Raw genomic sequence first — 27014 nt, forward strand, 5'->3', positions numbered from 1 at the left:
GTTTAGAGCTGTTTCCAGCTTATCTAATTAGAGGTTGGGTGCTCTTCATGCTGTTATTTTTCCCAGTCCATTTTGGAATAATGAAGTCCCATTATCACACCTTTAAAGATCTTGCACATTTCTGCTTCCCTATCTCTTTCCCACTATTTTGTGGTCTATAGTATACACACAGCAAATTAATAATTCCTCTAATGTTCCATAGTTCTAACCAAGTAGTTTCTGTCTTTGAACTCTCAAGTGCATCATCTCCTTTTAGTGCTGGAAGAGTATCTTTCACCAGTACAACCACCACGCTTCTCTTTATCTTTCCCGAATATATTGTAGCCAGGAATGTTAAGTGCCCATTCCTCCTCTTGCTTGAGCCAGGACAGGCTGATATTGCCACTGTAACATAAGCACTATGTTTCAGAGATAAAGCTACAGCTCAGTAACCTTATCTACCAAGCTCTGTGAATTTACACACAAGCAATGCTGACCCATCTTAGGCTGCCTATATTTCTCCCATCTGATGCCTTCTGTTTCTGAGTCACTGTTTTTCTAACAAGTTTCCTCTTTCTCTTTTTTCCTACACATAGGCAAGTTTATTTGGATTATGAATATATGATCAAAAGTTCACTAGTTCAGAAATGGAGTGGCATGAATTTACTGCACTTGTGAATATCATTAAAGGGAATAACAGAAGGATGCTGCAGTCACGTTCTTTTGGTACTCGTAATACCTCCATCTTGATAGAGGGGGCAAAGGACTTTTAGAATGAATTTACATATCGGTGATAAGTGGCATATGCAAACTCTGACACTGGGTCACGTGCACCAGAAGCTAGGACAATCTGTCTCACAAGACAATCCAGTTCCTATTTATAAGTTTCCTCTTGAATACTTCATCCTAATAATCCACATCTCCACAGGCCCCACTCCCCACGCCACATTAGAACCTTTTTCAACAGCATTAATTAATCTTGCTACAAGGACATTGTTCTTGCTTTGTTGATGTGTTATCTATTCAGCTTCTGCCCAAGAACATGTTCTAATGTCCCAGTGATCTGAAACCCTTCCTCCTCCAACATTTTTCCAGCCACATGCTGACAAATCTTATCTTTTTGCTCCTGCACTCATTTGCGTGTCAGAGTAATCCAGAAATAACCACCTTTGTGCTCCAGCTCTTTATCTTCCTCCCTAGCTCCTGAAACTCTATCCGAAACACTTTATTACTCATGTCATTGGTTCCAATGTGGACCATATCTTCTGACACTTCCTCTGCAAAATGGTCAGCATCCAATGCAGTAGTTAGCAATGCTGCCTCACTGTGCCAGGAACCTGGATTCAATTCTGACCTCAGGTCACTCTCTATGTGGAAGTTGCACATTCTCCCCACGTCTGCATGGGTTTCCTCCGGGTGCTCTGATTTCCTCCCACACTTTAAAGGTGAGTGGGTTAGGCTGATCGGCCATGCTAAATTGCCCCTTAGTGTCAGGGGATTAGCAGGGTAAATACATGGGGTTATGGGGATAGGGCCTGGGCAGTATTGTTGTCAGTGCAGACTCGATGGGCTGAATGGTCTCCTTCTACACTGTGGGAGTCTATGGTGATTCAATCAGTGACGTTCTTTACCCTGGCACCAGGGAGGTATCAAACCAATCCAGACTTAAACTGAGGATTATAAAAATGCTATTGAATCCCCAACAACAACTCCTGCCATTCACTCCATGGTGCTCTAGGCTGCACCAACAAAATGTCATCAACTCTTGTGTTCAAAACTGGAAATTGATGTGAGAGTGCCATGACTTGGAGGAATCCTGTACTGCTGCCTGTTTCTATCCTGTCTAATTGCCACCCATTTGCTGTTCTCCTGGGCTTCACACAGGGTGCAGGGTGTCCACCTCCTGGAATACATGAATTGGGATATTCCTTACCTCCCACGTGCACTCTAGTCACTCTAGATGTTCACCAGAAACCCAGAGCTGGAGTTCAAACAGCTCCTGGCACAGGAGTTTCCAAGCAACAGGTCACATCAGCTATCTTGTGAAGCTTGCCATCAGTTTAACGAGAGATCGACATGGCAAAATAATTTCTCTCAGGAAATTCCATTCTTCTGATGTTTGAGGAGGACATAGTAGAGGAAAGGATGAAAGCCAAGGGGATTTACCATTATGCACACATGGCTCCAATGCATCTGCGCCCCTGTTAGAACTGAGGTGAGGAGAAATTTCTTCACCCAGAGGGTGGTGAATATGTGGAATTCACTATCACTGAATGTAGTTGAGGCCAAAACACTGTCTTATTTCAAGAAGTAATTGCATATAGCTCTTGGGGCTAAAGGGATCAAGAGATACAGGAGGAGGAATATTGAATTCAATGATCAAGATGGATGCGGAACAGGCTCGAAGGGCCGAATGGCCTGCTCCTACTTCTAGTTTCTATGTTCTTCCAGGTGGTTTTAGGAAATGCTGTCCAAAACTTTTTGGTGAGTTGCTGCAGGGATTATAATGCAGACTCACCAGAACGATACATGGGTTCAGAGGATTACATTATGAGGCTTGATCGCACAGACAAGTCATTCTCCATCTGGGATGTGTGGTCCCCTGGCCAGGAAGGCAACAAAGAATATCACTGATTGGGTGCTGACCATTTTGCAAAGGGAAGAGGAAGTGCGGTAGAGAGTTAATAGCAGGTCCCACTGAGAAGAAATTCGCTCCGAGTGTCGCTCAACTGCTTCCGATCAATTCTTGACTTTCTCCACTATCCCCTCCTCACCTTGAACTTCTCTCTTCCTTCTTTCCATTCCCTACACTATAAGGAGCAGTGGCTGATGCACGGCGAAGGGTGGTTCATTTTTAGTGCTTCTCCTGCCACAACTCTCTCTCCAACCTTCCCCACCATCACCAATTTTCTTTTGTCTTTTCCTCCTCTTTCCCACCCATCAAACTTCTCACCTTCTTCGATTCGGTTATCCTGCTGTTTTGTAGAACAGAACACAGGATATCAGCTTGACTAGGTAAGTGATATTGTTCCTTCTGAGTAAAAGCTCACTTGTTATCATTGCTGTCTTTGTTCCCTTTGGCAGAAAGTGCTTGTGTAGATACAACTATATTTCAACCTTGAAGGATATCAGATTGATAAGATCGGGATGGGAGGTGCCTTCAATGTATTTGACAGGAGATCAGTTGAGGAATAGCATCATTATTATCCATGACGGTGACAATATGCCATGATAGAATCCACACACACACACACACACAGGAGGGAGGTGTACAACAGGGAGGTCTGAAGGCAGAGGAGGACAGAGAGACTCATCTTCAGCTGCAGAGATGGAGGAATAGCAGAAAGATGAAGATAATACACCTTTCACTACCACATCCACTTACGTTCCTGCCCAGGATACCAGGAATGGCCCAATAGCCTGAAGGTTCAGCTAGCATGAACCATAACAAATGAAATGCTGCTCACTATCACCGTTAATGATGCCCTCATTGTGGGGTGAGTGAGGATGTGTAGCCGTTCAGCTGGAACAAAACAGGATGTTGTGAAAATCTCCAGACTCAAGAACAGCTTCCTCCCTGCTGCCATCAAACTTTTGAATGGACTTATCACATATTAAGTTGATCTTTCTCTACACCCTAGCTATGATTGTAACATTACATTCTGCACCCTCTCCTTTTCTTCTCCCTTATGCATTCTATGAATGGTATGCTTTGTCCGTATAGTGCACAAGAAACAATACCTTTCACTGTACACCAATGCATGTGAAGTAATAAATCAATATGAGTGGAATTTTGTCTGCGTTTGCTCAGACTAGGTTTAATGTCACATTTTGGGGCCGCATGGTGGCACGGTGGTTAGCATTGCTGCCTCACAGTGCCAGGGACCTGGGTTCAATTCCTGGCTTGGGTCACTGTTTGTGTGGAGTTTGCACGTTCTCCCTGTATCTGCACGGGTTTCCTTCCAGTGCCCCAGTTTCCTCCCACAGTCCAAAGATTAGGTTTGTGCATTGGGTCATGTACATTGGCCATGGTTAATTGAGCCTTAGTGTCAGGGAGACTAGCTGAGCTAAATGCATGGGGATAGGGTCTGGGTGGGATTGTGGCGGGTGCAGACTCGATGGGCCAAATGGCCTCCTTCTGCACTGTAGGATTCTATGATTTCCTGCTGGTACATTTGCCCTGCTCTTTCTGCAATTTTCAAACTCCTGCTTTCCCAATGCTTGTGTGTCACTCTAATAGTTTTGGTCCCTTTCTCGCCCTCCTTTCCCAGGGGATCAAACTGCAACCCCCCGCCCCCCCTCCTCCTCCTCCTCAATTACTAGTGAGGGTTAAGAATGATATTATTAATTTGTTGTAGAAAGACTTGTTGCCTGGGGCGGGGTTTGGTTGTCTATGTTGTGTGGATTGACTGTTGGATGTAAGCTTCCACCCAAGCTGTGCTGGAGAGATACTGGCTGCCGGGGGGGGAGCTGCAGCAGCTTCAGGACTCCGGTTCCGCCAGCAGGGGACGGAAGATGTCCAGTTTTCCCCGAGCTGTTTGCAGTTGTTGTTTTGATCTTGCGGAGGGCTGCCTTGCCTTAGCTGCTCGCTCCGATCCGTCTTTTTGTGCTTTTTCCGCCCTGCCGATGGCCACCTCGGTGCAGGAGCACAGTGTGTCGCTGGTCTTTGTCAAGGAGGATCAGAGGGGAGGATTCCAGTTCTCCAACTCGCTGGACAGTCAGCAGCCGCTCAAACTGGAGGTGAAAGCGGAGGAGGAAGGAGCCGAGCTGCGCCTGATTGACGGTAAGTTTTATGTTTAGCTGCTGGGGAGATGTTGCGGGACAGAGCCGCTCAGGGCTCGGCTTCAACTGGAGTGGCAGGGTAGCAGACCCAATGTTAAACCATAAACCGAGACTGCACTATACACTCATCCTAACCCCAACAGACTTCAACCTCACACATCTACCCACTCCATTTTATTTTCCACTCCAGGGTGGAGACTCCTGGCAGCATCTGTCCCCCTCCTAACATTAAAAACAGGCTCAATATGAAGTTCAGAAAGGTGTCTCACTATCCAGTGGATTGACCGAAGTTATACCGCCAGATGCTGTGAGTTCAGACTGGATCACCATAGGGGCTCTAATACTCCAACTTTAATTGAAAAAAACACAACTGGTTCACTTGTGTCCTTTAACTGTTGTCCCAGGTCCAGTCTCTGCATGATTTCAGATACCCAGTAATGTGGTTGTCTCTGGATGGTTAGCATACCCTTCAGTGTTGTGTGTAAAGCTGTAATAGATGCAGGAGGTTTGAGAAGGTGAATACTCACCTGATTCCACTTGGCGTTGTAAAGTGGCAGTAATTGCAGTAGCTTGGAGGGGTCACCAGAATGTAATGTAAAATACTCATATAAGATCCCATTATAATTAAGGATGATGACATTTATCTCAGTTTTCTATGTATCCATCCCCTCCCTCCACACTTTATAGCATTGTTATTTCTTAAAGAATCCCAAAGATACTTTTATTACTGTGTGAACTACATTTCAAGTATAGAATCTTCAAATCCCTGCAATGCGGAAAGAGGCCATTTGGCCCATTGAGCTTGCACTGACCACAATCCCATGAAGGCCCTATCCCCACAACCCAATGTATTTACCCCTGACACTAAAGGACAATTTAGTATGGCCAGTTAACCTAATCCGCACATCTTTGAACTGTGGCAGGAACCTGGAGAAAACCTAAGCAGGTACCATGAAAATGTGCAATCTGCACACAGTCATCTAAGGCTGGGATTGATCCTGGGGCCCTGGCACTGTGAGGTAGCAGTGCTAACGCTGTGCCACCCTTTTGATTAAGTATTAATCACTCTCTAACAAAAGATTTCTGATAATATTGGTCCTATAATTAACTTTTTACTGGTTTGAACTTGCATCCCCTTGTCCATTTAAAGTAAAGTTCTAGATTTTCCTTTTCCATTACCTAACCTTCATAGAAACCTCAAGAAGACTGACTCGCAGTTACCTTCTTTCCTGGCTGAACACGGGAGTTTGCATTTATATAGCAACTTTTTTTTAAAAGAAAGAACCGTCCTGAGGCACAGCACAGGCAAATTAACAAACAAAATTTGATTCTGAAGGAGATGCTAGGGCAGATCATCAAAAATTATTCAATTAGCGCAGAGCATCATAAAAAAGGAGAGAGAGAGAGAGTGTGGTTTATAGAGGGAATCCAGAACTTAGAGCCTAGGCAGTATGGCCAGCAATGAAAAACTGGGGAGACGCAAGAAGTTAGCATCAGAGGATGATAGCGATCTTTGAGGAACATGCACAGGTGGTTACCGAGATGGACAGGGGCAAGGAACCATGTAGGGATTTGTCAATCAGGGTGATAATTTTAAAAACCTTTTGCCAGCCCTGACTAAGTAGTGGGCACAGCTGATGTGTGAATGGGATTTGCCGGGAGTTAGAATATAAGGCATTGGCGTTTTGGATGAGTTTATTTATTAGTGTCAAAAGTAGGCTTACGTTATCACCACAGTGGAATTACTGTGAAAACCCCCTAGCTCAAGGCTACAAAGGCTGACCAGGAAAGCAGTGGAATAATCTTCAGGGTACAATACCAGGGATGAAGGTTGCATCATAAAATTAACTAATTTTTATAATAATTGGCAGACTATTATCTAAATGGAGAGAAACTACAGGCGAGTGTAGTACAGAAGGATCTAGACATTCTAGTGCATGAATCACAAAAGACTAGCCAAGTTGGACGAGCAAGTCCAACAAGTGGCTTTTTTTTATTAGTGTCACAAGTAGGTTTACATTAACACTGCAATGAAATTACTGTAAAAATCCCCACATCGCCACACTCCAGCGCCTGTTCGAGTACACTGTGGGAGAACTTAGCATGGCCAATGCACCTAATCAGTATGTCTTTCGGGCTGTGGGAAGAAACTGGAGCACCTGGAGAAAACCCACACAGATAGGGGGAACGTGCAGACTCCGCACAGACAGTGACCCAAGCCAGGAATTGAACCTGGGTCCCTGGTATTGTGAGGCAGTAGTGCTTATCACGGTGCCACCGTGCCACCCTGGCAAGCGGCATTTTGGCCCTTATTTCAAAGGAGTTGGAGTTTAAAAATAGGGAGTTTTTTGTTGCATTTGTGCAAAGTCCAGGCCTCACCTGGAATACTGTGTACAGTTTTGGTTCCGTTATCACAAAAGGATAGAGTAACATTGGAAGCAGTCCAAAGGAGATTCACCAGGCTAATTCCTGGGATAAAAGGGTTGTCCTATCAAGAGAAGCTAAATAGGCTGGGTCTGTGTTTCTTGGAGCTTAGAAGAGTGATTGATGACCTTATTCAAACATATAAGATCCTGAGGGTGTTTGACATGGTAGGTGGTGAGATGTTTTTACTAGTGGGAGAATCTTGAAAAGGGGTCATAGCTACAAGATAAAGGACTATTCATGTGAAACTGAAGTGTGTAGAAATTTCTTCTTGCAAAGGGTGCTGAATCTCTGGAATTCTCTGCCCCAAGGGCTAGTGGAGGTTGGATCATTAGAGTGGAGGTGGATAAATATTTGATAGATTGAGGAATAGAGGGCTATGGGGAAATGGCCGGCAGAGTATTGAATGGCCAGATAGGCTTGAAGGGCCTGGTGGCCTAATCCTGCTTCTATTTCTTGTGTCCTTGTGTTTCAGCACTAGGTGATGTTGCAAAAGTGGAAGTGGGCAGTTTTTGTGATGGAGAGGGTATGGGATCGGAAACTCAGCTCAGCATCAAATAGGCGGTCACGTTTCAAGTCATCTGGTTCAACCTCAAATAATGACCAGGGAAAGGATGTGGATCTTCATCCAATACTGCATTTTGGACAAGTAATATAACAAATAAGAGGCAGTGGGCAAGGGTGGTTTGAGAGGTAGAGGTAGTGGTGGGATTGTGTACAAAGAACAAGAACAAAGAACAACCCAGCACGGGAAACAGGCCCAACGAGCCCGCGCCGCCACATCACCCTACACCTATTCTACCCTGCGTGTCTACGAATGGAACCCCTAACTTGCCAGATACAGGGGAGAATAGTGTCAATTTGGTAAAACCAATCAGCCTAAAAGCACATCTTTGGGGTGTGGGAGGAAACCGGAGCGCCCGGAGGAAACCCACGCAACCACAGGGAGAATGCGCAAACTCCCACAGACACAGGCCCAAATCCATGTATCTGCACAGCTAGCAGTGCTAGTCACCGAGCTGTTGCGGCGCCCGTCTACCGGTCCAGGATCAAGCGCACACACCGACACGAAGTACTAGGCCACTCCCGGAACCTCCAAGAGCAGCCCACGCACGACCCACCGTGTGCATGCCCCTCGTTTGACAACGAGGTGGACCTCCATCTGCGGAATAAAAGACAAAAACGTTAATCTTACGAGCCTGCTTTTCCGGTGTCTCCTGAGGTTCTAACCTTATTTAATAGCCCCTACCATAATCCTCCATCCTCGTTTCGCTCATGTGCCTATCTAACTGAACCTTAAACGAGTCCAACGTTCCTGCCTCCACCACCCTACTCGGTAGCGCGTTCCGTACCCCCACTACTCTCTGCGTAAAGAACCTTCCTCTCATATCCAAATTATACCTCTCCCCCCTCACCCTTAAATCATGCCCTCTCGTAATTGTACCCAGTCTAGGGAGCAGTCTCTCACTATTAACTCTATCTATTCCCTTCAGTATCTTATATACCTCTATCATGTCCCCCCTCAATCTCCGTCTTTCCAAGGAGAATAGTCCCAGTTTCTCCAACCTTTCCTCGTAACCCAGCCCCTCCATGCCAGGCAACGTCCTGGTAAACCTCCTCTGCACCCTTTCCAGAGACTCCACGTCCTTCCGGTAGTAAGGTGACCAGAACTGGACGCAGTACTCCAAATGCGGTCTAACCAACGTTCTATACAACTGAAGCATTAGACGGCAGCTTTTATACTCTATTCCCCTTCCTATAAAGGCTAGCATTCCATAAGCTTTCCTCACAACCTTCTCCATTTGTGTCACAACCTTCATGGATTTGTGAACCTGCACTCCCAGGTCCCTCTGTATTTCTATACTCCTAATCTGTCTACCTTTTATCACATAGCTCCTCTCTGCATTATTCCTTCCAAAATGCATCACCTCGCATTTGTCAGGATTAAATTCCATCTGCCAATTTGTGTGATTTGTGTGATTTCAAAAAGAAATTAGATGTTGCTCTTGGGACTAAAGAGACCAAGGGATATGGGGGAAGGCAGGATCAGGATATTGAATTTGATGATTAGTTGTGACCAAAATGAATGGCAGAGCTGGCTCGAAGGTTCAAATGGCCGACTCCTATTTCTAGTTTGAGTTTCTGTGAGTTAAATTTGGATATAATTGTCCTGTAGATGGGACCCGAGCTGTATTTCTGAATGATGTTGCCGAGTGTCTTCATGTAGATGAGTAACGGGAAGGGGTCAAAAATGCTTGGGGAACTCCAGAGTTTCAAGTTTATTTATCAGTGTCACAAGTAGGCTTACATTAACACTGCAATGAAGTTACTGTGAAAATCCTCTGGTCGCCACACTCCAGCACCTATTCAGGTACACTAAGGAAGAATTCAGCGAGGCCAATGCACCCAGAGGTAACAGTGCTGAAACAGGAATAGAAGCTCTTGCACCTGATTCTGTTACTACAGCTGGATAGGAAGGAATGGAACCGGGTGTGGACAACCGTGTCAAAGTCTGCAGACAGGTCTAAAAGAATGAAGAGGAATTGTTTCCCAAGTTTTTCTGGGCTTTCCTTATAACTTGACTTTTGATAATGAGGATCAGCCTTGTGCATCGTCTTTTCAAATCTTCCAATGCTTGGTCGTCTCCCTCGTGTCTCAGTAACCGGAACTAAATTCACTTCTCGGGATGACTAGTTCAATTATGCTTCTTCTAACGACATGTAGTCTGCTATTTTGGCTACACTGTTCAAATCTGCTGGTCTTGTTCATGACTACTCTCATTGTTTGGCCATGTTTAGCATCAAGTCAATGAAGACTCCCAGGGTAGAACTTTACTGTCCTGCCTGTCACGGGAATCGTAGTGGGTGGGTCAAGGACCATGCAATTGTGCATTGACTTCGGGTGGGATTTTCCAGTCTTGGGGCGAGTGAGCCAGGAAAATCCCGCCCCCAGTCTCTACCTTGGCCATTTCAAAACTATTCGTGAATTACATGTATTATTTATTTTCTCTTCCTATCATTGCACATGTAGCACTTTAGGATGTTCCTAAGAAATGTGAGGAGATGTTTTATAAATATAAATCTTCAATTGCATTATTGTCATTTGTTATAGATAGTGGTTATGGAAGTTCCAGGAATCAATTCCGTATCATTATTGTGTTGACATTCCAAGTGAATGAATATAGAAATATTTTGCACTTAGAGCCTACTTTAGCAAGTTTTTAAAGCCTGAAGGCTCAGTAAAAATAGCCTGTATAATTAAAGTATGTTTTATTTAACAAAAATACTCTAATCACAAGTTAAACTCAGTGACAATAGAATTCATATTGTGAAAGCATGTTATTTTAGCAGATCTTCCCCTTGATGTTAATAAAATTTAATGGTATCTTTATGGAATAAATCAGATGCAGCCTGGATGATCCATCATAAACATTGATTTATTCCGAGATCTCCCGGGTAGATCATTGGGAGGATCAAGAATCAGTATTTATTTCAATGAATATTTGATTCAATTCCGACAGCTTTATTAATCCTGCCCTCCATTTGTCATTTCATAAGAACATGAGTAGGCCATTCAGCCCGTTGAACCTGCTCTATCATTCATTGCAATCGTAGCTGTTCGGCCACTTCAACGCCTTTTACACACACTAACCCCACCACCCATTACATTATTGTTAATCAGAAATTTATCAATCTCTACTTTAAACATACACAATGACTGAGCTTCCACAGCCCCCTGGGATAAGAGAGGCAAAGAATTCCAAAGATTCACAACCGTCGGTGTGCAAAAATTTCTCCTCACCTTGGTCCTAAGTGGCAACCCCCTTATTTTGAGCTTATCTGCCCTGGTTCGAGATTCCCCAGCCAAGGGAAACAACTACCCTGTTTCAATGAAATCACCTCTCATTCTTCGAAACTCTATAGAATACAGACCCAGTTTGCCCAGTCTGTCTTATTCACTCTGGAACCAGTTTGCTGAACCTCTTGTTGGCAATAATATCCTTTCTGAAGTAAGGGGCCCGTAGTACTCGAGGTGCGGTCTAACCAAGCTTCTATACAATTGAAGCAAGACCTCACTACTGCTCTACTCAAATCCTTTTGTGATAAAGGCTAACATTGATTAAGGCTTCCTAATAACTTGCAGCACTTGCATGTTAGCCTTAAGTGACTTATGGACAAGATCACCTCAGTCCCTTTCTACTCCACACATTCTAATTTCTCACCATTTAAGAAATACTCTGCACATTTGTTCTTTCAACTTAAGTGGATTATCTCTCAGTTTTCAATGTTGTATTCCATCTGCAATGCTTGTGCCCACTCACTAAGTCTGTCTAAATCCTCCTGTAGCTGCTTTACATCTTCCTCACAACACACGTTCTGCCTAACATTGTATCATTTGTGAACTTGGAAATGTTACACTTGGTCCCCACATCCAAATCATTGATGTTGTGAACAGTTGGGGCCCAAATACCGATCTCTGAGTTATCACACTAACCAAAGCTGCCAATGTGAGAATGGCTCGTTTATTCTCACTCTCTGCTTTCTGCCCATTGGCCAATCCTCGAACCTATGCCAGGATACTGCTTCTTATCCCATGCACTTGTATTTGCGAATCAGCCTCCCATGGGTGACTTTATCAAAAGCCTTCTGAAAATCCAAATATACCACATCCATAAACTCTCTTTTGTCAATTTTGTTAGTAACATCCTCAAAAAACCTCCCAACAAGTTTGTCAAGCATGATTTCCCATTTATAAATCCATGTTGACTATGCCGATCAAATCATGATTGTCCAAGTGTCTAGGTATCACATCCTTCAGAATAGATTCCAGCATTTTCCCTACCACTGATGTAAAGTTAACAGGTCTGTAGTTCCCTGTGTTCTCTCTCCCTCCCTTCTGAAATAGTGGGATGACATTTGCTACTGCCGTTCTTCAGGAACCATTCCAGAATCTATAGAATTTTGGAAGAAGGTCACCAATGCATCCACTATCTCTGTAGCAATCTTTTTCTACCCTCTGGGATGCGTAACATCAGGTGCTGGGGACTTATTAACTTCAGTTCCATTAATTTCTCCAATGCAACCTTCTTTCTTATACTAATTTCCTTCAACTCCGCATTTTCCTCTGTGAGAGATCCTGTATTTTCCTTCATGAAAACAGACACAAAGTAATCATTTAGCTTATCTGCCATTTCTCTGTTCCCCATTATGAATTTTCCTGACACTGCCTGTAATGGACCCATATTTGTCTTAGCCAAACGCTCCTTTATTTTATATCTATAGAACTTATACAGTCTGTTTTTATGTTTTTTGTTAAATTGCATTCATATTCTGTTCCCCCTCTCTTTATTAGTTTCTTGGCCTTCTTCTGCTGTATTCCAAAAAAAAACTCTCTCCTCAGGTTTACCATTATTGCTGGGAATTTTATAAGCCTTTCCTTTTAATCTTATACAATCCTTAATTTCCTTTGCCACCTACGGTTGACAGGCTTGTTTTAGGTTTTTGCACCTTGAAGGAATGTATAGTAAGCTATGTATTAGTTCAGCATATAGCACAGTGGTTAGCACTGCTAGTTCACAGCGCCGGGGACCCAGGTTCAATTCCCGGCTTGGATTACTGTCAGTGTGAAGTTTGCACAGTCTCCCCATGTCCACGTGGGTTTCCTCTGGGCACTGTGGTTTCCTCCCATATTCTGAAAGATGCGCTGGTTAGGTGCATTTATCCGAGCAGGAACCAGATTGTGGCAATGAGGGAAATTTCACAGTAACCTCATTGCGGTGTTAATGTAAGCCTTACTTGTGACTAATAAATAAAATTTTAACTTTAGGTATCTCCTCTTCAAAGACAGAGGTAGAGTAGAAATTGAAACTCTTTCTTGTTGCCATCTCCTCCCCACCACCAAAAACAGATCTGGAGGGATTTGAAAATTTTTAAATGGAGGGTGATAGATTAGTAAAGTGGAGGAAGAAGGTTATGAAACCAACTTGGGTAATTGGAACTCAGATACAAATCAGTCATAAATGAACTGAATGGTGGACAGATTTGATAAGCGGAATTGTCCACTTTTTTTATTCAGTTGTGGGACATGGGCGTTGCTGGCTGGCCAGCATTTATTGTCCATCTCCAGTTGTCCAAGAACAGTTGTGGGAGTCACATAGACATAGAATCCTAGAGTATAGAAGGAGGCATTCGGCCCATCATGTCTGCATCAACCGCAATCCTACCTTTGCCCTATCCCCATAACCACATGCATTTACCCTAGCTAGTTCCCCTGACACAAAGGAGCAATTTTAGCATGGCCAATCCGCCTAACCCACACATCTTTGGACTGTGGGAGGAAACGGAGCACCCGAAGGAAACCCATGCAGACACGGGGAGAATGTGCAAACTCCTCGCAGAGAGTGACGCAAGCCTGAAATCAGACCTGGGACCCTGGCGCTGTGAGGCAGCAGTGCTAACCACTGTGCTGCCCAACAGACCAGCTAAGGACAGTGGATTTCCTTCGCTAAAGGACATTAGTGAACAGAGATGGGTTTTTATAACAATATAACAATTTGTTTTTATAACAAATAACAATATCATTATTTTTATAACAATAACAATGAAACAAATGGTTTCATGGTCATCAGTAGATTCTTAATTCCAGATTTTTTTTATCGAATTCAGATTCCACCATCTACCATGGCAAAATTCAAACTGGGTCCCTGGAACATTAGCTGAGTTTCTGGATTAATAGCCTCACTATTAACACCAGTAGGCCATTGTGTCTCTAACGTCTCTGCCAATCTTTTGCTCTGCTGTTACATCAGAGTCCTTACATCCATGATCAGCCAGCAAGGACAATACAGTTTTTGACACAATAGTTAGTTTTCCTTCACTTATTCCTCCAGTTATCTTGTTTGGTATACATTAAAACGGTTTACATCAAATTGCTAATATCAGATTCTTTCTTTGCAAGTTTTCATGAGCTGATGAAATAGTTGAAATTATTTAACCAGCTATTAAAGTGCTTTTCGTAAGATTGATAGGAACATAGGAATTATGAGCAGGAGTAGACAAATTCAGCCCTTCCAACCTGCTGCACCATTCAATCAGATCATGGCTAATTTCTCCCTGGTCTCAAATCTACCTCCTGACCTGTTCTGCATATCCCCTTATCCTTTTTTTAAATTAGAAATACATCTATCTCATGATAATATAATTTAAGGTGTGTTGACAGTTTTGATTCAACTGACCTCTGGCGAAAAAAACCACACAGCTCACAAATAAATCACTGCCCGACAGTGCATATAAATTAGCTGATTTCTATTTCTAGGTTTTGCCAGCAACATGTAGATGGAAGTAGCCATTTCCTGCTTGCTTGAGGAACTTGACAGCCAATTTTAGGATTTTGATGACTGGTAGATAATAGTTTTTGTGCCATTCATTTAAAATAAAACAACCTTAGTAGCCAAAATAAAATGGACTCAACTCGAAAATTCAAGGGTGCATAAAATTTATCTAAATGAAGCATAAGTCCTTTGCAGTTTATTGTCTAAGTACATATATACAAGAGGCACAAGCAGGGTTCTGTTCTTCAGCAGCAGATACCACTTTTCTGGTGTTACAAAAATGAGTATTCAGAGAGAGAAGATTCGTGAACCTTCAAGATAATAAAAATTTCAATATTTTCCCACTGGTGGTACCTCATGGTACAGACAAGCTCCTTGTAATCTCAAAAACCAGGAGACTCTCATATCAAAACTCATCAGGGCAAATTTTCTTGTTCCGCCCATCATAGAAATCGTAGTGGGCGTGGGGTGGATCATGGAAAGGTCTGTTAACCTCGGGCGAGATATTCCGGTTTTGGGACGAGCGCAGCTGGAAAATCCCGCCCATTATGTTTGCAAACTTGTATCGTACCTGGGACTGGCTGGGCCCATTTCAAAAGGGAGCCAAAGGGACGTCCCTTTCATCTGATAAGCTCACCTTGCTTGCAGAGCCAGTGGGTCTGCCCAGTCAATGGCTTTCTGACACCAGACCCTCTATCAACAACTGAGGGCATTATCAATCCTGAAATAAAGACCAGCTCCAGACACTGGATAAACACCTGTTTTGAAAGTCCTTGCGGAGAAAGAAGGCCTCATGATTCAAGTGACCATTTTGAAATCTCTTTACGCCTTTGAGAATTGAGAAATCCTCAGATTGCTAGTTTAACATCAACTGGAAAGGACTTTGACAGTCCAGCTGAGCAAGCAATGGGTTATTATCTCTCAACTCCACTGAGTCTGCTTGAATTTAGAACTCTGGTCAATGTCTGTCCAGCAGTCTAAGCACAGAAAGCCCATCATAGTGCAACATCATTTGTTTCAAAGATTTTCGTCTCATCTCCAACCAGAAACTCATTGGGACTGAACGCTGCCACAAAGGAAACACCCTCAGGCTTTGACATCTTGGAACCTGGAAATCATGTCAACTAATATTTGTTTCCGTAGTTCCTGTACTGTAAAACTCCTTTCTCAATCCTGTGTGCATACACGTTTGTATGGCAGGAAGTTGTGGACATCCCTTCCTCAGTTTTTTAAAATGTGAAATGAAGTAACCCAAGTTAATCGCGAGAGTTTGCTGCAGGTTATCAATGAATTGGATCATGCAAAGTGAGAGATTGGGAAACCATACCATTGCATACTTCACGTATAATTCAAAACACCTTCTGCTTCTGGACAGGTAATCAGAAGAAATCAATGCAGATTGCCTATCTCTCTCTTATCTGTAACAATTGTACAAAGCAGCTGTTGTCACCAAGTTTCTGTACAGCAGCGAAATCTCGACTGTAGCAGCAACACACGAGCACTAAAGAAAATCTATCCGCTGCAACCTCCGGATTTAGTGGGTGGACCTTTTGAACAAATGCTGGTGTCATTCTTGAAGTCAGGTCCACAAGCATCCTGGAAAATCAATTGAGATGGACTGGAAGCTGTCCCAGTGGCTGAAAACCATCATCCCTCCCAGGTCTGATTCTCAAACCTCTGGGGAGGACAAAGAAAATGGTTTGAAGATGGTGTGAAGCTCTCCTTGAAGTGTGGCAGCATTGACATTAGTTAGTGGGAAATGCTTACTACAAGTCCTTAAAATGGCCACAACATGTCCATCAAGCAGCATTGTACTTTGAGTTTCAACGCCCTAATGGTGAGACAGAGTGACAGCAGAGAAGCAAAGAAAGGAAAGGTGGGCAGCATAGCGCCTTAGTGGTTAGCACTGCTGTCTCACAGCAACAGGGACTCTGGTTTAATTCTGGCCTCAGGTCACTGTCGGTGTGGAGTTTGCACATTCTCCCCGTGTCTGCGTGGATTTCCTCCGGGTGCTCCGGTTTCCTCCCACACTCCAAAGACATGTGGGTTAGGTTGATTGGTCCCCATTCAGGGGGATTAGGATGGTAAATATGTGGGGTTACAGGAATATGGGATGTATAGAGTTACGGGGATAGAACAAGACCTGGGTGGGATTGTTGTCCGTGCAGGCTTGATGGGCCGATGGCCTCCTTCTGCACTGCAAATCCCACTACCTCATAGGATGTCCTGTTCCACGTGTCCAAAGGTCTGTGGGTCAAGAGTTCAGTCACACGAAGACCCACGGCAGAAACTCATGACCCTGAGGAGATACTGTTCTGAAATCGAGGGACAGCCAACAAACAGTGCTGTTCGTTGTGATATACTGGTTTTCTATCTTGTCGGCGTTGAGCGGAAAGAGCTGGTGTGTGAACAATGGGAAGATAAATCAATTTGTTTTAAAGAAATTAATTAACAGGTTATGTGATGATGTAGTCAACTCAAAATGGATGTCTGAATGGATATCTACATCGATCAGGCAGACAACAGCAATGTTACATTTTCAGCAGTGTTGTCAGGAAATTCTGGCATGGGCATCACTGCCACCTTTTAACACTTTATACAATAAAATGCTTCTTTTGAGAAGAATGCTAAAAGATACCATTGATTAATAGGTGAAAATCCTCAGAAAATTGTGATCGATTTTCCAAACTCACTGTAGTGTTTTAAAAATTTTATTCCTTAAGAGTTACAGAGTCCATGTGCGGAGTGGACAGGACAAGCCCTTAATTCATTGCGTTGTTTGCTCCAAAAACCAATTCATGTTCAAACTGAATCTAATTAATGGTGCCCACAAGAGAGACATACTAGATCCAAGCTGACAAGACAGGCATTATACCTGATCCTACGATTGATCTCAGCTAAAAGGCTGAGAAATGTTGTCTGTGCCAATTAAAGTTGTTTTGGGGCTTTTTTTTTTAAACCATTTGCTTACAATAGCATCGGTCGCTTGTTAACAACGCAATTGAACACGGAACTGCTTAACTCTAAGCATTATTGTAGAATAGCTGGGAATCTGGGCTGGGGGTTGTGGGGGGGAGGATACAAAGTCAAGAAAGCAGAGGATAGGAAAGGAAGACGAATAAAAATAAGTGCAGATTAATTTGACAATTAATTCCTAATTTTCCTATCTTTGATTCCATTGCCAAGCAGGGTAAAATGTGCTAAAATTTATGAAGAATACGTTCAGTCCCTGAGTGTGTTTAATTGTGTTGCTTTAAGAGGCAACTAGTTTGTGAGATCCATGGAGGGAATTGTTCGTAATTTAAGTGTGAAGCTGTACCATGTTTTTTTCATTAGAAGTGACCTGAGATAAACCTGATTCCAACTGCAATGGAAACTACATTTTGCAAATTCGTTCATGAGTACAGGTCTTGCTTTATTTGGCTTGAGGAATGTAGCCCGAGGCTAATGTAATCAAAATAATGTTTTATTTGAACATGAGGTGGATAATCTTCCTTGATGATCATTTTCCTTTCATGGTGGGATGAGCGTATTGGCAGTAGTTTAATATTTGGTCACAGTGGCAGGCAAATGTACATTCACCCTCAGCCCATCCAGATTATGTCACACTTGGCTTTCACATAACACAAACATCTGCCAATATTCTGAAATGTGGCACAAAAGAAGCTTTGAATTTGTTATTCTGATGTCCAAGAAAGTGAAGGAAGACTGAAGTTTATGCATCGACATATACAGTCTTCCATTGATATAGCAACTTAAATCATCTCTCAGAAACAACTAAAAATACTTCAATACATCGAATGAATTTGGAACGCAGTCACTGTTGTTATGCAACAAATGCAGCAGAACACGTTCATGCACTATGGACCCACAATAGATTGATTTTGGTGATCTTGGTTGAAAGGATTGCCCATCCTTAATTGGCCTTGATTCGAGTGGCTTGCTAAGCCATTTCAGAGGGTGTTTTAAGAATCGACCACATTGTTATGGATCTGGAGTCACATATAGGCCAGGCCAAGTATGAGAAACAGATTTCTTTCTGTAAAAGACATTAGTGAACCAGATGGGTTTTTATGACAATCGACAATGGTGTCATGGCTATCATTAGACTTTTAATTCCAGAGTTTCACTGGAGTCAGATCTCTGTCATGGTGGGATACAAACCTGGCTCACCAGATGCCTGGATTACGAGTCCAGTGACAATACCACTATGTCAGCACTCGTCATCTTCAAGTGGTGCCTTGGGACAATTACCTCATTATTGGATTGTCAGCTTAGATTGTATGCTGTGATCCTAAGGTCGTGAAGCCACACAACCTCATAACTGACGGTAACACACCCACATTAACTTGATGTGGCCGGTTGAGCGAATGCATGGGCTAGCTGCCCAATAATCTTAGTGGGAGGTCGACTCGCTTGGATTTCTGGAAACAGGGAAACCAGCCCAGACTGGTTTTGCAGAGCTGGGGTGACAAGCGGTTTACTGTTGGCTCCTCTTGCACCCAGCCATCACCTCATACTGGGCTCTGCCAGTTCAGGCCTGACACATCTTTCACATAGTCCAGGTTTTAATATTTAATTCGCTGTGTGCCTCCAGCTATCTATTTGGAAGATTCCAGCAAGACGCCGATAGCCAAGGCGATAACAGAAACAAGGCAATAAGTTCTTCCATGACATTTCCAACTCTCCAATCATTCTATCCTGCCAAGTAGTTAAACCCATTGTCACCAACTATTAAACTCAAAAATTATTTGTAATTGATTGCAGCTTCTGATGAAAAATGTACTGGGAATCTACTAATAAGCTGCTATTAGTGTAAACTAATCCATTCTTATGAGGCTGCCTGATTCATTGATTAACTGGCACTTCTCTTCCAAGTAGTTTGTCAGAGCTTGTATTCGAGTTAAGCTGGTGTTCACTCAAGGCATAGTGGTATTGTCACTGGATTAGTAATCCAGACATCTGGGGAGCCAGGTTTGAATCCCACCATGACAGAGATCTGACTCCAGTGATACTCTGGAACTAAGAGCCGAATGATAGCCATGACACCATTGTCGATTGTCATAAAAACCCATCTGGTTCACTAATGTCTTTTACAGAAAGAAATCTGTCACCCATACCTGGCCTGGCCTATATGTGACTCCAGATCCACAACAATGTGGTTGATTCTTAAAACACCCTCTGAAATGGCCTAGTAAGCCACTCGAATTAAGGATGGGCAATAAATGCTGGTCCAGTCTTTCTGTTAATTTCTGCCAAACTGAGACAGCAAAACCTAGGCCAGCCAGGAGCCTTGCGACCTAAACTATAAAACCACGCTTGATGAAAACTCCTGGCTTCAAAATAGATAAAATCTGAAATACATAAAATCTTTTTAAATGCCAGCTCTGATTGGAGTGGTTTAAACAGTAAAGTTCAATATCAGATGCCAGTTCTTCAGTTATTACATTTAGTGAATTTTTCACCCTGTTAAAGTTAAGTGATATCAGAAAATGAAACACTTTCCATTGTTGGCTTCTGTGGCAGGATGGAGCACTCTCAGTTTGGATAGCAAATGAGCCAAATGGGAAGTAAAAATCTTGAGACAGATTTACAAAACCATAAACCTAATGTGGGGTCACAAGACTCGAGAACAGCTTCTTCCCTGCGGTCATCAGACTTTTGAATGGTCCTATCACACATTAAGCTGATTTTTCTCTTCACCCTACCTGTGACTGCAACACTATATTCTGCACCGTATCCTTTTCCCCTCTGCACTTCATGAACGGTATGTTTTGCCTGTAGTGTGCACTACTTTTCACTGTATCCCAATACATGTGACAAATCATTTCATTTGAAACTCTGCATGTCCTAATTTCATATCCACCATTTAAGTGTAGGATTAACAGTCCGAACAGGCTGTTCTGTACTTTAATCCTAATTTCTCCTGCTCTTCTTACTCAGGCTGACATTTTCACAAATGTTATTGACAGGAAGAATTTTCATTAATATTCTTGTTAACTATTTTGTTCATCAATTTCCCCTACTTCCGGTTTTCTCCTGTATTGGTTTCTTGGTGAGTTATAGTCTTGCAGATATTCAGTGCTCCCTCATCAAGTACGCACTCTGCGTGTGTAAGACTAAAGCATTCAGCTGTAAGGTGAATGTCACGACTGAACCTACTTTCTGACCCTGTCCACACCCAATATTCATGTGCTGGCATCAACAATGGGTAGTAATCACCCACAGGGACGCTTCCCTCCCTAATTCTGGGATACGAAAGTCAATTTTAGCATCTTTAATGCTATCTCAACTAATCATCTTAACCAACAGTGTACTTTTAAACTGGGGACATTGCTGATCATTTGGTTATTCGCTGGTTGGTTTTGCTTGTTGGCCCATAGTGTAGGCTTCTTAATTTGGGGTACTCCTGGTCATAATAATTACTATGCCAGATGATGTACTGAACTGCAAAATCATTGAGAAGCTCTACTAATCAGTATTAACTGAAACTACCAGGAGCATAGCTGAAACCAATAAACAGCTGTTCATTTTCAGTTATATAGTTGGCATATATGATATTTTCAGTATTGTGTTTTTACGCATTAACTTGTACAACGAATGCAACATTTTCACACACATTCCGCCAGATGGTTCCTTTAGAATTTTTTAAGGTTTTTTTCTGGGGCAATGCCTCTTCACTAGAGTGTGAAGAGATTGGGCTGTGTCATGCGGTGAGTCTATAGGCAAAAGCTGCAAATCGCTTTGTTATTTTAGTCCTGAGGAATTTTAATGATGCATAGTGTGACAACAGGCTGTTGAATTCTGAACAATGGTTTGTTAGCCAGATTTCCTCAGTTATTTGTCATGTGTGTGGAAACACACAGCTGCCAGGCTGTCACGGGGAACTGTGTGGTGTCTATGAATTAGGAAGCAAAAGGACCATCAGATCAGCTTGGTTCAATCAGTCATAGAATCCGAGATTTGCAGTGAAAAGTTCAGTGAAGGAAAATCTCCTCCTCTCCCGATGATGGACCAAGAAATTTTAAAGATTCTGTGTAATCTATAGATATATGTGAATTTTTTTTATTAGTGTCTCAAGAAGGCTTACATTAACACTGCAGTGAAGTCACTGTGAAAATCCCCTAATCACTACACTCTGGTGGCGCCTGTTCAGGTACCCTGAGGGCGAATTCCACATGACCAATGCATCTAACCCACACGTCTTTTGGACTGTGGGAGGAAACCCTCGCAGACACGAGGAAAATGTGCGAACTCCACACAGTGACCCAAGTTGGGAATCAAACCCTAATCACTACACTCTGGTGCTGTGAGGCATTAGTGCTAACCACTGTGTCACCGTGCCACGATGTGGAGATCTTGGGTTCATGTCGCACTATCTGTAACCCCCATGACTTGCCTGGGTTTGCAAAACCTCACTTACTGTACTGTCTGGAGACAATACACATCTCTTTAACCTGTGATCAGTGCTCCTTCCACTCACATTATTGGCCACTTTAAGACTTGAATAGCATGTTAGGTGTAAAGATTTGCATCCTAATCAGTAATCTGTAAGCTGTCTGTGCTTTATATGCTCTGTCTGAGGCCAGAACTCTTCATTCACCTGACGAAGAGGTAAACCTCGAAAGCTTGTGAGTTTACTATCAAATAAATCGGTTGGACTTAAACCTGGTGTTGTCAGACTTCTTACTGTGTTCACCGTGCCACCCCATAGCTGGTATAATATTTAATCAAGCCAGCTGCAATGTAAAATGAATATTGCCAGCTACAATCTGCAATTCCCACATTCTGTGAATGTATTTTTTTTAAGCCACTGGTCTCTTTTTAAAGGTGGAAGCACCTTCTCTACATATACCTTATTCACCCCCCTCATAATCTTAAAGACTGCTAACTAGTCATTCCCCTCAGCCATATCTTTTCTATAGTAATTTCAGGACTATCTATTTCTTGACTTAATTAAAACATGCTAACAGAGTCATACAAATCTTGTAAGATTTAATGTTATTTTTACTCCAGAGCTACACCAGCTGAGCCAGGATATCACTGGTGGCCAGAAATAACACCTCATGTACACATGGAAACAATTATTCCAGAACATTTGCAAGCTCGGAATTACGCATGAAGACAACACAAATGCTGCTTTACCATTCAGAAACAGGTTTATGTACACTGTGATTGGTTTTGTAGAATGAACAGAACATACCAGACACAGTCATATATTTAAGAACTTGAATGTACAGCTGGAATCATAGCACAAGATGCAAACTAAATGGTAGCCAAGGATCTGTTTTGATATAAGATTTCTTTTCTTTCAGGAAATGGGGTCTGTGTATTCAAATGTTCCATGAACCGTGAGACAGAAAGCTGTCGTGTGGGGAAACAAGCCTTTCTCATTACAGTGGGATACAGCAGTGTGCTGCTTCAGTTTAAATCACTTAATGGTGAGTATTGATTAGGACCGTGCCCTCTCCACTCTGACATTACTCTGGGATGGATGCCATCCCCATGGGACAGCATTTTAGTTCCAGGGTCCTGCTCCTGACGCTGGGCTGAACTCTGGGTCGGGAACCAGCAAGTGGCCATGGTGGGATCCTGGAGGAGATTTTTGAGAAGGTGGCCAATTTTCAGACATCACCTCCCTAAAAATAGTAGAAGACTTTGGGCATGCTGGTGGACTCACCTCCAAACCCACTTTCGGATGTAAATCCAGCCAATAATATCTAGGTGTGATGGAATAACCTAAATCTACATATCCTCCAGTGAGTTATTTTACAGCCATGCTGAATTGTTTTGTGCTCACAATGCTCCCATTCTTGGATTCAATGTAAAACCTTCCTGTCTGTGTGTTTGAGTGCCACATTAAACAATATATTTACTCACTTGGGGCATCGTGGGATCCAGAACAAGTTGACCTTTGAAAAGTTGGTTAAGTGATACAGCACTTGTGGTCCTGGAGCTGTTCTTGGATGACATTCCCCTCAATATATATTCCCTCACAGATAAGCCTAGTAGGTAAAGATATGAGCAGCGCAACTTGTGGGCTGAAGGGCCTCTTTGTGCTGTAGTTTTTCTATGATTCTAATATCTGGCCATCCTACTAATCCTGACCAAATGACAGAGGGACTTGGGACATAGCAAGTTCCAGAGGCAGAAAAGAAAAATGGTAGCACTCTGAGCAACCAGCAGCCTTTTTCTGACAGCTGCTTCCCACCATTTAGCCTGTGCTCTTTTTGTGTTCCCAGAGTAATGCTATACTGTGTGTTGGAAGTGCTAAAAATAAATCAAATGATCAGAGAGTTGGTGCAGATTTGATGGGCCAAATGGCCTCCTTCTGCACTGTAGGGATTCTATGATTGGCCCTGCACCATGGTGTAAGATGCAACCAGTATTAAGAAGTCATTGGCCCATAACTTCTGGCTCCCTCACATCACCCATTCACCGAACTCATCTTGTTGATGTGACCCAACTCCCCCCCCCAACCCTTGTGAGTAAACACGTGAAAACTGAAGCAATGCTTTCAGAGGTTGTTGTTGAGGGCAACGTTTGGTGAGAAGTAGGAGACAGCCAAGGATAGATCCTTGGGAACACCAGAGATAATGGTATGGGAGCTGAGGAACTGCATATGAGTGAGTCTCTCGCTGGTGTCTCTGAGTTGGAGGGTGCAGGGTGTGGTTCGAACTTGCTGTTGTATGGGAAAAAATAGTAATTAGGAATAGATTTTTAAAAAAGCTAATCATATTATGTGGAGCTTCCTGGAGGTTATATATAAACAAAAATATGTTCTATGCTATTGAAGGTATGCAGGAGACAGGATCATTAGGAGCATATGTTAAATTGGAAGAAGCGATAAAGTACCTGAAACAGTTGAAGAGAGAGATTTTGTACAGTTTTATTAGTGGTTGAGCTAAGTGGAGAGATTTCTGTCACCTCTGAATGGAGGAGTGAATCATCATCAGAATAGAGAGTGGAGGATGCAAGAGCCAGCTGGCTCTTAGGGTCAGGGTGTGGAGATGCCGGCGTTGGACTTTGGTAAACAGAGTAAGAAGTCTCACAACACCAGTTAAAGTCCAACAGGTTTATTTGGTAGCAAACGCCACTAGATTTCGGGGCTTTGCCCCTTCGTCAGGTGAGTGGGGAGTTCTGATCACAAACAGGGCATCTAAAGGCACATACAGTTTACAGAATACTGATTAGCTGTAAAGACTTGCATTCTAATCAAGTCTTAAAAGCACAGACAATGTGAGTGGAGATAGTAGTAGGCACAGGTTAAAGAGATGTGTATTGTCTCCAGCCAGGACATTGAGATGTTGCAAGCTCACGCAAATCATGGGGGTTACAAATAGTGTGACATGAACCCAAGATCCCATTGAGGCTGTCCTCGTGTGCGGAACTTGGCTGTCAGTTTCTGCTCAGCGACTCTGCGCTGTCGTATGTCGTGAAGGCCTCCTTGGAGAACGTTTACCCAAAGAACAGAGGCTGAATGCCCATGACCGCTGAAGTGTTCGCCAACAGGAAAACAATAGTCTTGCCTGGTGATTGCTAAGCGGTGTTCATTCATCCGTTGTCGTAGTGTCTGCATGGTCTGTCTCCCCAATGTACCATGCCTCGGGACATCCTTTCCGGCAGCGTATCGGGTAGACAATGTTGGCCGAGTTGCAAGAATATGTACCGTGTACCTGGTGGATGATGTTCTCGTGTAAGATGATGGCATCTGTGTCAATGATCCGACATGTCTTGCAGAGGTTGCTGTAGCAGGGTTGTGTAGTGTCATAGTCACTGTTTTCCTGAAGGCTGGGTAGTTTGCTATGGACAATGGTCTGTTTGAGGTTGTGTGCTTGTTTGAAGGCAAGAAGTGGAGGTGTGGGGATGGCCTTGGTGAGAATTTCGTCTTTATTGATGACGTGTTGAAGATTCCGGAGAAGATGTCGTAGCTTCTTTGCTCCGGGGAAGTACAGGACGATGAAGAGTACTCTGTCCACTGTGTCCGGTGTTTGTCTTCTGAGGAGGTCAGTGCGGTTTTTCGCTGTGGCATCAGATTCACCATGGACTATTCTCCGGAATCGGTTGCATTCTTGCACACACGTATCTCCAGTAAGGACGGTCACCTCAGCACCTCACTGTACTGCAAGTCCACAGACAACCTCACGATGCTCCACTTCTCCAGTTCCACCCTAAACACGTTAAAGAAGCCATCCCCTACAGACAAGCCCTCCATGTACACAGGATCTGCTCAGATGAGGAGGATCACAACAGACACCTCCAGACGCTGAAAGATGCCCTCGTAAGACCAGGATATGGCCTCGATTCATCGATCGAAAGTTCCGGTGCGCTACAGCAAAAAAACGCACTGACCTCCTCAGAAGGCAAACATGGGACACGGTGGACAGAGTACCCTTCGTCATCCAGTACTTCTCCAGAGCGGAGAATCTACGACGTCTTCTCGAGTCTTCAACATGTCATTGATGAAGATGACCATCTCGCCAAGGCCATCCCCACACCCCCATTTCTTGCCTTCAAACAACCGCACAACCTGAAATGGATCATTGTCTGCAGCAAACTACCCAGCCTTCAGGAGAACAGTGGCCACAATACCACACAACCCTGCCACAGCAACCTCTGCAAGACATGCTGGATCATCGACATGGATGCCATCATCTCGCGTGATCACCATTCACCAGGTACATGGTACATACCCTTGCAACTCAGCCAACGTTGTCTACCTGATACACTGCAGGAAAGGGTGTCCCAAGGCATGGCGCACTGGGGAGACCATGCAGATGCTACCACACGGATGAATGAACACCTCTTGACCGTCACCAGGCAAGAGTATTGCTGAGGCTAGAAAGAGCAGCTTTGTATTTTCTGCTCAAATATTAGATTTCCAGCATTTTCCTGTGTGTTTTTGTACCTGAGGAGTGTTGCTATAATCTCTCCCTGCTGATGGTTTAAGAGCAGCATCAGCATTCAGTCAGTAGTCAGCACGATTTTATTGTCCTTACGGAAATTTGCTCTGGATATAATTGCTTATGCACAGCCAACAAAAAAGAAGTAATTACGTCTGCAAATAACAACCTGTGTCACCACAGCGCAGTGGCGACATCACTGCTTAAAGAGATTAAAGAGATGAAATAGAAAAAGAGAAACAAAGTCTTTGGGCTCCATGTTCCCTCCCCAGCAAAGGTACAGGCAAGGGATATGTCTAAAACTGGTGCTATGGCTGTGTCTCCCAAATTATCGATGTCTGGTACAGGAGACAATGTATGGAGGAGAATGGAGATGGGACAAACGCGGAGTTTTGGGAAGCTGTCTAGTCTCAGGTGGTCACCGTCTGTTGGCTGACTATTTTTCAGTTCAGCAGCGTCTATAACAAATAAGCTAAAAAATTGCTCTTACTCTTAACAAAAATAGCTCAACACCACATGGAATTGATTGCAGGTTCAACTGACTTGTTTCAAATACAGAATTGAGTTGATACCCGTTTAAAAATGCCTTTGTCAAC

The 27014-nt window shown here is 43.3% G+C and overlaps 1 protein-coding gene across 1 annotated transcript in view; it reads left to right on the top strand.

Moving 5' to 3' along the window:
* Positions 1-4507: 4507 nt before the first annotated feature.
* Positions 4508-27014, top strand: part of carm1l (coactivator-associated arginine methyltransferase 1, like) — a 96641-nt gene continuing 74134 nt past the window's right edge. The window contains exons 1-2 of the mRNA XM_080188704.1: positions 4508-4762; positions 22831-22956. Coding sequence (XP_080044830.1) covers positions 4606-4762; positions 22831-22956 — 283 coding nt within the window. The 5' untranslated portion in view covers positions 4508-4605. The remainder of the gene's footprint in view (positions 4763-22830; positions 22957-27014) is intronic.

This window comes from Carcharhinus amblyrhynchos, chromosome 5 (genome assembly GCF_965287045.1).
Source record: "Carcharhinus amblyrhynchos chromosome 5, sCarAmb.v2.hapA, whole genome shotgun sequence".
NCBI classification, from domain to species: Eukaryota; Metazoa; Chordata; class Chondrichthyes; order Carcharhiniformes; family Carcharhinidae; genus Carcharhinus; species Carcharhinus amblyrhynchos.